Here is a 10,260-nt window from a genome sequence, read left to right on the forward strand (position 1 = left end):
AATATTCTGTAAGGGAAAATAATCTGTATAAAAATAAGTATATATATATATGAAGCTGAATCGCTATGCTGTACACCCGAAACTAATACAACATTGTAAATCAGCTATATTCCAATAATTTTTTTTTAATCATGAATAAGATGAAAATGGAAAAAAAAAAAAAAACCTTCGTAACACTTTCGCTTGGATTTTACAAAAGATGTTAAGCTTAGTTTCCATTCCAAGCTTCTGAAGCAGAACGTGCTGTGCTGTGCTCAGTCGCTCAGTCGTGTCTGACTCTTTGTGACCCCGTGGACTGTAGCTCGCCAGGCTCCTCTGTCCATGGAATTTTCCAGGCAAGAATACTGGAGTGGGGTGCCATTGCCATTTCCTGCTCCAGGGGATCTTCCCAACTCAGGGATCAAACTCACATTGATTAAAATAGTGTGTGGAAGTATTCACACCAAAGTGTTACCAGTGGTGATCATGGTTGGTGACTTTAGGAGTGATCTTCGTTTTCTTATTACCTTTCAATATTTTCTGAATTTTTTGGAAGGTGCATACATTAATTTTATTATGGGGGGTGGGGGAAGAAGTTATTTTTAAAACCAGTTGAAGCATGTCTTCATGGAACCTTTGTTTGCTGTCCAAACCTGGGTTCCGAGAATGCTCTAAAGAAGGGTTTCTGCCCAACATGAACCAGATGGAAATGAGGCCAGCTGGACAATAACAGAAAGTGCAGGACGGTGTGAAGATGGGGCTCCACTGCCCACTCTGAGCTCCAGGGGGAGGCAGGAGTAAGCAAGGAGAGCTCCCTGGAGGAGGAGGGTCTTATGGTACGGGCAGGATGTGGCCCAGGGTGAGCCAGGAGACCGCATTTCAGGCTAGGGGCACTGTCTGAGCAATGGCAGGAGCCCACTGGGCCAATACAGGGTGTTCGTGGGAGTGGGTAGGTTGGGGCACAGAGGCCAGGGAGGTGAAGAGGTTGTACCTGTGAACTACATGAATGAGCAGAGGGAAGAGTGGGCAAGACAGAAAGAAGTAGTGGGTGGGGGAGGGGCGGTCTCACACCCAAAACACGTGAGAACAAGCTGGGTCACCATCGCTGCTCCACTGCCTACCATCTACCTGCCAGATGTCACACACGTACTTGAATACACTCGTACATAGATGTGCACACACATCCGTGCACTCGTGTACACACATAGGCACATGCATCTGTGTACTCGTGTATACATGCAAGCATGCTAAGTCACTTCAGTCACGTCCGACTCTTTGTGACACTATGGGCCACAGCCCCCAGGTTCCTCAGTCCCTGGGGTTCTCCAGGCAAGAATACTGGAGAGGGTTGCTGTGCCCTCCTCCAGGGGATCTTCCCGACCCAGGGATCGAACCCACATCTCTTATATCTCCTGCATTGGCAGGCAGGTTCTTTATCACTAACACCACCTGGGAATGTGGCCTCTGGCTTTAACCTGGACAATCAACCCCCTTGCAACCAAGGAGGTCTCTCCTGGCTCGGGTCCAATCTTTCTTGAGTCCCCCACCCAGCGTGCACTGCTCCCCACCCCACCTCGGCTGTGGGAGGTTGGCCAGCTCCTGCTGCACTGCTGAGAGGGGGGCCCCTGGCTTTTAAGCAGGATTCAACAGGAGGGTTTTGTAGTGTGGGGATGGGCTGAAGGGACAGGAACAGGGGCAGGGAGACCAGGGAGGGGACAGCTGTAGAGACACAGAGGTGAGGGAGGAGGAGTTAGCAGGGCTCGGCCACTGGAGGGGTTGACAGGTGGGGTGCGGGAGATGTGAAATAAGATTAGGGATCGAGGAGTGGATTTGAGGAGGGGGCAGAGATCTTGGGGTGATGCTGAACTTGAGGAACCCACGGGGTGCCTGGAGACACTGAAAGACTCAAGAGAGCAAAGCGGTGGAGGGGAGGGCATTAATGACGGCAGACATGTGGAAGGGAGGGGCCGTGGGCGGGGGGCTGGGCCACGGCGCTGGCTGGGACGCATGGGGTTTGGATGCCTGCTGGTGACTCGGGCTACACACACACACACACACACACACACACACACAGAGTCCTCACAAAGCACGGATGTCGCTCCAGCCTCACGCCAGCCCCCAGGTTGAGAGGACCCCGGGCAGCGCCTCTCCTGGGTCAGCCCTCAGTGCCCCTGGCACAGGCAGGTACGAGGCGGCAGGGGTGCAGAGGGGCAGAGCTGAGGCCGCCCAGCCCACGCAGGGTGGGAGCTGCGGGACCTCTGAATCTGTCCCTCCCCCAGAGCTGGGTTAAACTTTACCCGAGGAAGTGACTACGAAGCCCTCTTCGTCACCTGGTCACAGTGACCCCAGCCTGAGTGACTTCAGCCTCCTCTTTCCCCACTTCCCCAGTCCAGCTTCTCCCAGAGGTCCAGGGGCAGCTGTGTCTCTGGGGAGGTGCTGGTGGCTTCAAGGTCACACCTCATAGACTTAGGTCCCAGCCAGAGCCACCCTGAGTGACGGCGCCCAGACACCCCCCAGGCTGAATCTGCATGGCGGGCACTGCTGCCATGCCCTGGGCAGCCTCTGTGAGGTGGGCGCATCCAGGCAGGCTCCATGGCTTTTTCTGAACTCCTGGACCGAGGGGGCAGCCGGGGCCGGTTCCAGGTTCCCCAGATGGTGGCCCTGGTGGTCCCCATCACGTGGCTCGCCCCTCAGAATGTCCTGGAGAACTTCTCAGCCGCCGCGCCCAGCCACCGCTGCTGGGTGCCCCTCCTGGACAACAGCATGGCCCAGGCCAGTGTCCCCAGGGCCCTGGACCCCCAGGCCCTCCTGGCTGTCTCCATCCCACCAGGCCCCAGCCGTGGGCCCCACCAGTGTCGCCGCTTCCGCCACCCACAGTGGCAGCTCTTGGACCCCAACGCCACGGCCACCAACTGGAGCGAGGCCGACACGGAGCCGTGTGTGGACAGCTGGGTCTGCGACCGCAGCGCCTTCACCTCCACCATCGTGACCAAGGCAGGGGCCTCCCCTCAGACCCTCCCCAAGTCCTGACACCCTAGAGGCCAAGGTACAGATCACAGTCGGCTGGATTCAAAATGGCCCAGTCCTGAGGGACGGCAGGGGGAGTCCCACCACTGTTGGCCTCCACATTCACAGGCAGCTTCCAGTTCCTCCTTGGCCACATCATCCTACCAGGGTTGATGGCAGGAATGAGCTTGCAGGAACCTCAGGGGCAGTCCACAAAGAGTCACTGGGTTCCCAGAGGCAACCTCCAGCGGATGTGGGAGACAGGAGAGGCGGCCCACCCAGCAAGCAGGAAGGGGACTCTATGAAACAGAGGGAAGCGGCCTCTGAAAGCCGGGAGAAGGCGCCAGCGTGGGTAGCTACTGTAGAAGGGCCCGGCAAGGAGGCGGATGAGCCCAGAGAGGGCCTGACCCCGGACCTGGGGCAACAGGGAGCTAAGGAGGGGCTTAGGCAAGGGGTGATGACCCCCAAGGTCACCGGGCCGGACACCCAGCCCTAGCTCCCTGGGCCTTCCCATCTAGCACCCTCGCCGGCCCCTTTCCCGCCTCCTGAGCTCAGATCCCCGGTCCACTCCTCTCCCACCAGTGGGACCTGGTGTGTGACGCTCAGGCCCTGAGGCCCATGGCGCAGTCCATCTACCTGGCCGGGAACCCGGTGGGAGCGGCTGTGTGGAGCCAAGTCTCTGACAGGTGAGGTGCCTGGTCCCCTCGCTGCCGCTGCGCCCCAAGACTCCGGGCCCTGACTGGCCCTGAGCTGGCGGGTCTGGGGAGAAAACTCCATTTGATGTGGGTCTTTCTCCTGAGACCCTCCAGCTGTGCCGCTGAGCAAGCTCAGTCCCTCTCTGGGCCTCGGCCTCACGGACTCCCCTCTGGGGCCATGAAAGGTCATTGTTCTCATCAAACATTCACTGCTAAAGCCTGCTCAGCCACAGGTTGCTGCTTGGCTGACCAGCTGCTGCTTGGCTGCCACTGCTGACGGGGAGCTCACCCCCTGCCCAGTGCCTCAGGGGCCGCTTCCTGTGCTCACAAGCCCTCTCTCTGTGGATGCAGAATGTGGGTCTGGACCCGGGAGTCGCTCAGTGGGCAAGCAGAGGGCGGGCTCCAGCGGTCCAGACCCCCACGGCCAGCGCCGTGGCACCCCGTGGACCCAGCCGCCCTCCCCGCATGCATGCCGCAGGTTTGGGCGCCGGCGGGTGCTGACCTGGATCCACCTTCGGGTGGCCATGGCAGCCACGGCGGCTGCCTTCACCCCCACCTTCTCCATGTACTGCCTCTTCCGCTTCCTGACGGCCTTCACCGTGGTGGGCACCACGCTGAACACCTTCATTCTCCGTAGGTCCCCGACCCTGGCCGGGCAGGGGAGGCTAGTGCGGGCTCCCAGGCCAACCCACTTGGTCTTGCAGTGGCAGAGTGGATGTCAGCACAAGCCCGCGTCTTCAGTGGTGACTCTGAACTCCCTGGGCTACACCTTCGGCCGGGTCCTCCTGGCTGCGGTGGCCTATGGCGTGCTGCAGCAGCTGGCTGTCTCCGTTCCCTGCTTCCTCTGCTTTGTGTACTCCTGGTGGGTGCCGCCCAGCTCCCTCCCTGCAGGAGACCCACCCTCCACCCTGGGTGCAGAGGCCTGGGATGCAGAAAGCCAGAGGGGAGCCACAGGAGCCTGGCATGGCCCCAGCTCCCCCCACCCCCCACACCCCGAGGCAGGGCCTCTCCTTCCCCTGCTCCTCCCAGGCGTCTCCTCCCCCTCCCTGCCCATCACCTCTCAGCCCGTCCCCTCCCCTGTCCTTGCCTGCCTTGGCATGTGTGCCTCCGGGCACGTGTTCTGAGCCCTTCCCTTGTGCCAGGCCTGGCAGCACTAGGCCAGGTCGGGGCGGATGGGATGCAAAGCTACAACACACACACACACACACCACACACAGCACTCCGAGAACACAGTCACTCCTCAGAGCAGGAGGCAATCACATCTCATGCAGCAGCTCTGAGCAGAGGTACCTCTACCCAGCCAGCGGCCTTCGGGGTTGGCAGACTGGCCCCCATATCACGAGAGTGAAGGGCAGAGGTCAGTGAGGCGGACTCCAGGGCCCGGTGCTGATGCTGGCCCGCTTGCCCTGGCAGACAGGCCCACGCAGGGGCTATGGGCACACGTGCATTTGTGACTCCGCTACTTCATCACTCCAACAAATGGCCACTGAGCACCAGCACAGTCGGGGCCCTGGCTGTGCCCGGGGAGACAGCGATGAGCAGGAGAGAAATCCCATACATCAGAGTATCACAGACCACTCAGTTTAGGGGGCCCATCTGAGGAGGGGACCCCATGGCCGCTCAGTTCCCACCAGCTTCTCTGCTTCTCTTCCAACCCAATTTCTCATCGTGAGACACGTCTGCACATGCCAACCCACGCCAATGACCCCGCCACCCTTGCCCGGCCACCTGTCGCTCGGGCCCTGCAGCCCATGAAAGGGCACAACTGTCCTCTCCCAGGACCGCCCCTGTGCCCATGGCTCTCCTTCTCCAAACGCTGCAGGCCCCCACCCCGCCCCAGCCTGCCTCTCCACGGCCTCCAGCCACCTGGGTGACGTCCCCATCTCTACTGTCTCAGCATCACAAACGTGGCATCTCCTTAGACCCGCTCCTCCCCGGGGCCTCCCCAGCGTTGACAGCAGCCCCCACCCACAGGTACTGGAGTCAGAGTCACCCTGACACCTCCCTCTCCTTCACGGCTCCCGCACACCTAGTCCAGCAGGTCACGGGGTCTTGTCAACTCTACCTCTGATGTGCGCTTTAATCCCCCTCTCTGGCTCTGCAAACCCCCAAGGACCTCAGGGCCCCACCTGCTGCGGGGGGAGCGTGTCTGGCTGGGGCACCTGTGTCCAGCGGCAGGAGCCCGTGCAGGGTGCTGGGCACAGAAAGGGGTCCGAAGCCTGGATGGTGCAGGGGGTCTGGGCTTGATGTTGAGGGGCTGGGAGACAAACTAGTGTTAGGGGTTAGGTCCTGCCACAGGGAGGGGGTGCTGGGAGGCGTGGGGCTGACTGGCACCCAGGAGGTGGTGACTGTTGCCTGGCATGGGCGAATGGGCCAAAAGTGAGGCAAGGGCCGTGGGCTGGTCGCCTGCAGGGGGCGCTAGAGGCGACAGGCGCTGGTGACTAACGGTGCAGGTGGAGGGGGTCTGAGCCCCACCATGGGTGTGAGGATGTTTGCAGGAAGGGGCTCCAGGGGAGGGGCCAGCTCAGGCAGGAAGGAGTGGCCATGGGGTGAAAGGCGGGCAGGAGGGCCCTGTGACGTTCAGGAGGGCTGGACAGTGGGGCCCCTGGTGGGCCTGCAGGACGGCGGTCCTGGAGCCATCAGGGGCGTGTTCACTGCACACAGGCCCTCCCAGCCCTGGCTCCCAGGTGAGGCCGGGGGAAGGGCCTCGGGGTCAGGAGGGAGGCAGGAAGGAAGGACAGGGACCCCCAACCCCAGCCCAAGAGAGGGAGGAGGCAGAAAGGACCTGGCCCCCGCAGCCAGCGCCCTTTGCTGCTTGCCAACCCCCCTGCCCCCCGACTTCAGCCACCCTGAGCCTGGGGCAGCCAGTGAGGCCACTCCTTTGGCAGAAGGGGCAGAGAGGCTCGTGCAGGCCAGGCCCTGGGGGGCACAGGCAGAGACCTCCTGCTCTCCTCCCTCTCCCCAACCCCAGGTGGCTGGCAGAGTCGGCACGATGGCTCCTTATTATGGGCAGGCTGGAGCGGGGCCTGCGGGAGCTACAGAAGGTGGCCACCATCAGCGGGAAGAGGGCAGTGGGGGACGCGCTGACCATCGAGGTGAGGCGAGGCTGGGCCTTCCCCCAGGGCTCAACCCTCAGACCCTCTCCTGTCCCTGAACAGGGTCCCTGGCAGACGGATGGAGGGCCCCAGGCCCCCAGGATGGGGGTCGTAGGGAGGAGGGCCAGGCCATTGACCGCATGCTGACAACCCTCCCCACCCTCCATCCAGGTCTTGCGCTCAGCCAAGCAGGAAGAGCTGAGTGTGAGCCAGACTCCTGGCAGCCTGGTCGCTCTGCTCCACACTCCTGGACTGGGCCTCTGGACCTGTGTCTTCATCCTGTGCGGGTAGATGCCCCTCTAATGTGCGCTTAACAACCCCCACCCCACCCGGCCCCAACCTCCGCCTCTGGCTGACCCTCGGGCCACCAGCAGCCAGGGAGCCTGGAGTCAGGGCTCTGCTGGCATCCACTGGCTCTGCTGACTCTTCTACTGGCCCCACTGGCTGAGAGGGCCTCTAAGACCAGGCCTGCAGCACCGACTCCCTCCATCAGGCTCCCACAGGAAACTGCCCAGGGCCAGGAGGACTCAGGCCGGGACAGGTCAACAGGAGAGATTAGCAAGGAGGATACATAGCAAAGTTGCTGGGAGAACCACAGAGCCCAACAGACAGAGGAGGCAGTTGGAGAACTCAGCGGCAGAAAGGCACATCTACCCTGGGGCTTCCCAGGTGGCGCTAGTGGTAAAGAACCCCCCTGCCAATGCAGGAGACGTAAGAGACCCAGGTTCTATCCCTGGGTCAGGAAGATTCCCCAGAGGAGGGCATGGCAACCCACTCCAGTATTCTTGCCTAGCGAATCCCATGGACAGAGGATCCTGGTGGGCTAAGTCCATAGGATCACAAGAGTCAGACACGACTGATGAAGCTTAGCATGCACGCACGCACCCTAGTTTGGAAGAACCAGAGAGGAGGGAGAGGGGTTATCAGAGACCAGGAGGCAGGACCACAGAGAAAGGGGCTGGTCAGTGGAAGCTGGAGCCATGGAGAGGACGCAGCCACTGGCAACAAGGTGCCCGGAGAGGGAGCAACACTTCAGCTTTGCCCTAGTCCTGCCTCCAGTCTCTCCCCAGTGCCTCCCATTGGCCAAAGCTCAGGAGACGCGGCACTGGCAAGGGAACCTGGGAAATGTAGTCCATAGCAACCACCCCACCAATGGGTACAGAGCCAGCAGGGGAGGCTGGAAGCAGGTCGGAGAGCAAACCAGCTGCCCCATCCCCAGCCTGAATTCACCTGCGCACCCCCACCCTCAAGTTTGCCCTTGGTTTCACCTTCTATGGCCTGATCCTGGACCTGCAGGCCCTAGGCAGCAACATCTTCCTGCTCCAAGCCCTTATTGTGGTCCCGGACATCCCCCCTAAGGTCGGCACCCTGCTGCTGCTGGGCCACCTGGGCCGCCGGCCCACACAGGCTGTGATCCTGGTGCTGGCGGGGCTCTGCATCCTGGCCAATGTGCTGGTGCCCCACGGTGAGCAGGCGGGCCTGGATGCACGTGGCTGCAGCCAGAGGTTCCCTACCTGCGAGAGCTTAGGCCACGAAAAGAGACCTCTTTTTCCCCCATCAAGAGGGCACTGGACTAGAGTAGGGCCCACTTAGGAAGGAGGCTGCTGGGCCGTCTGGACGAGATGGTGGCGGTCCACACTGGACAGCATCATGAAAAATTGTGGAGACAGAATAATAACTGTGATAGATTGCTGGGATTGGCGGGGAGGCGTGTTGGGAAGGGCAGAGAAATGGAGGGGGTGGAGGAGGACTCCCAGGGTCTGGATCTGGGAGTCTGGGTGGGAGCAGACTGGGCGGGGGGTGGTGGGGCAGGGAATGTCGTCACTTAGGACACAGTGCATGTGTGAGGTCTGGGGACACCCAGGTGGAGGTGACAAGCAGACATTTGGAAGATCATGGGGAAAGCCTGGGACCCCCGCCAACAAGCCTGCCAACCCCATTTCTATCCACAGAGATGGGGGCCCTATGCTCAGCCCTCGCCGTGCTGGGGCTCGGGGAGTGGGGGTTGCCTTCACCTGCTTCGCCATCTACACTGCCGAGGTCTTCCCCACTGTGCTCAGGTGAGGCCCACAGAAGCGGGACTTCCGGGCTGGGAGGGTGCTGTGGGCGTGGCCTCCCCTGGGGCCCTGTGCCAGATGGCCACCCAAGCAGGAGCCATCCTGGGGCCTCTAGTCCGGCTACTGCGCATCTATGGCGACTCCCTGCCCCTGCTGGTGTGCGGGGTGGTACCCGTGCGGAGCGGCCTGGCTGCGCTGCTGGTGCTGCCCGAAACCCAGAACCTGCCGCTGCCCAACACCATCCAGTGAGTGGACGCATCCCCGACCATTCCCTCCGCCCTCCCTGGAGCCCCAGAACAGGGCAGGCCTGGCCACCCACCCCCATTGCCAGACAAAGGGAGAAGCAGAGGCCCAGAGAGGGACAGGACTGGCCTGGAGTCACACAGCGCCTCTTTGGGAGACTAGAGACCCAGGGCTCAGTCTCCCAGCTGACAGTGTGGACTTGGTTCCCCTGCCCTTCATTCCGCCATTTGAGACCTGAGTGGCCCACCTATCCCCAGCTCCACCTTGAGAGAGGTCAAGGGGGCAGCATTTTGTGAGGTGGAGAGCTGAGGGTGTGGTAGTGGTACTGGACATTCTCATGGGCCCCAGACTCTACTCCTAAAGCCCCGAGATGCCTATCGGGGGCGTCACTCCCCATCCATCCGCCATCACGTGCCCAAGAGCAGGGCAGCCGTATCTCCCGAGTCCTCAGGACAGACACAGGTCAGGAGTAGTAACTTGCACCCACGAGACACAACCCCTCCGTGTCTTTCCTGAACAGAGTGGTACAGAAGGCAACACGCTTCCAGGGACACCCTGTCCTGAAATCCACAGGGTTTTGGGCCTCCTGGGAAGCCTGCGATGGGATGACTTCTCGGCAGAAGGACAGCAATGGCCTTCCTTTCCAGAGGGCCTGGGGGCTGCCCCTCCAGCTGAGCCTGGCCTGGCACTAAGGAGCCGCCTCCAACACAGAAAGGGCAAAGGATGGTGTGACTGGCAGGAGTCTCCCCGGTACACCGTCACCCGCCCCTCCCTCAAGGCCGCAGAGAGGAGCAGAGCCCGCAGTCAACCACGTGCTTCCTCACCGCTCACTGCCCCTGAGCTGGGAGGCTGACCGCCAGCCCCTCACAACCTCGCCAGCTTTTCACTGCACCCCAGGGGCTCTGCAAGAGCAACAGTGAAGTCTCATATCCTCAGCTTCATCAGAAAGATGGCTCCAGTCCCTCCCACGCCCTCCCAACTCCAGCCACCCGGCCATGTCTTCTGTCTGGATAGCCTCTGCCACCTTCTCTCCCTGACAACAACCCCCGCCTCCTCCCAGACCCAGGGCCCAACACAGGGCTTTAGTGAAATTCTCACATGGCTGTGACCACACACCTGTCCCCCAGCCTACCAGCCTGTGAGTTCCCAGAGGGTGGGGTGTCCCCATGTCCCCAGCTCCCCTAG

General features: G+C 61.4%; 1 protein-coding gene across 1 annotated transcript; it reads left to right on the plus strand.

The window, feature by feature from the left end:
- Positions 1-1,617: 1,617 nt before the first annotated feature.
- Positions 1,618-9,767, plus strand: SLC22A12 (solute carrier family 22 member 12). Its single transcript, XM_059883154.1, is given in 12 exon segments — positions 1,618-2,973; positions 3,568-3,671; positions 4,159-4,313; positions 4,385-4,419; positions 4,421-4,542; positions 6,652-6,775; positions 6,947-7,062; positions 8,002-8,240; positions 8,728-8,766; positions 8,769-8,872; positions 8,911-9,086; positions 9,590-9,767. Coding segments are annotated over 12 exon segments (1,794 nt in total). The 5' UTR covers positions 1,618-2,571.
- Positions 9,768-10,260: the final 493 nt, after the last annotated feature.

Source organism: Bos taurus, chromosome 29 (genome assembly GCF_002263795.3).
Source record: "Bos taurus isolate L1 Dominette 01449 registration number 42190680 breed Hereford chromosome 29, ARS-UCD2.0, whole genome shotgun sequence".
In the NCBI taxonomy this organism is placed as follows: Eukaryota; Metazoa; Chordata; class Mammalia; order Artiodactyla; family Bovidae; genus Bos; species Bos taurus.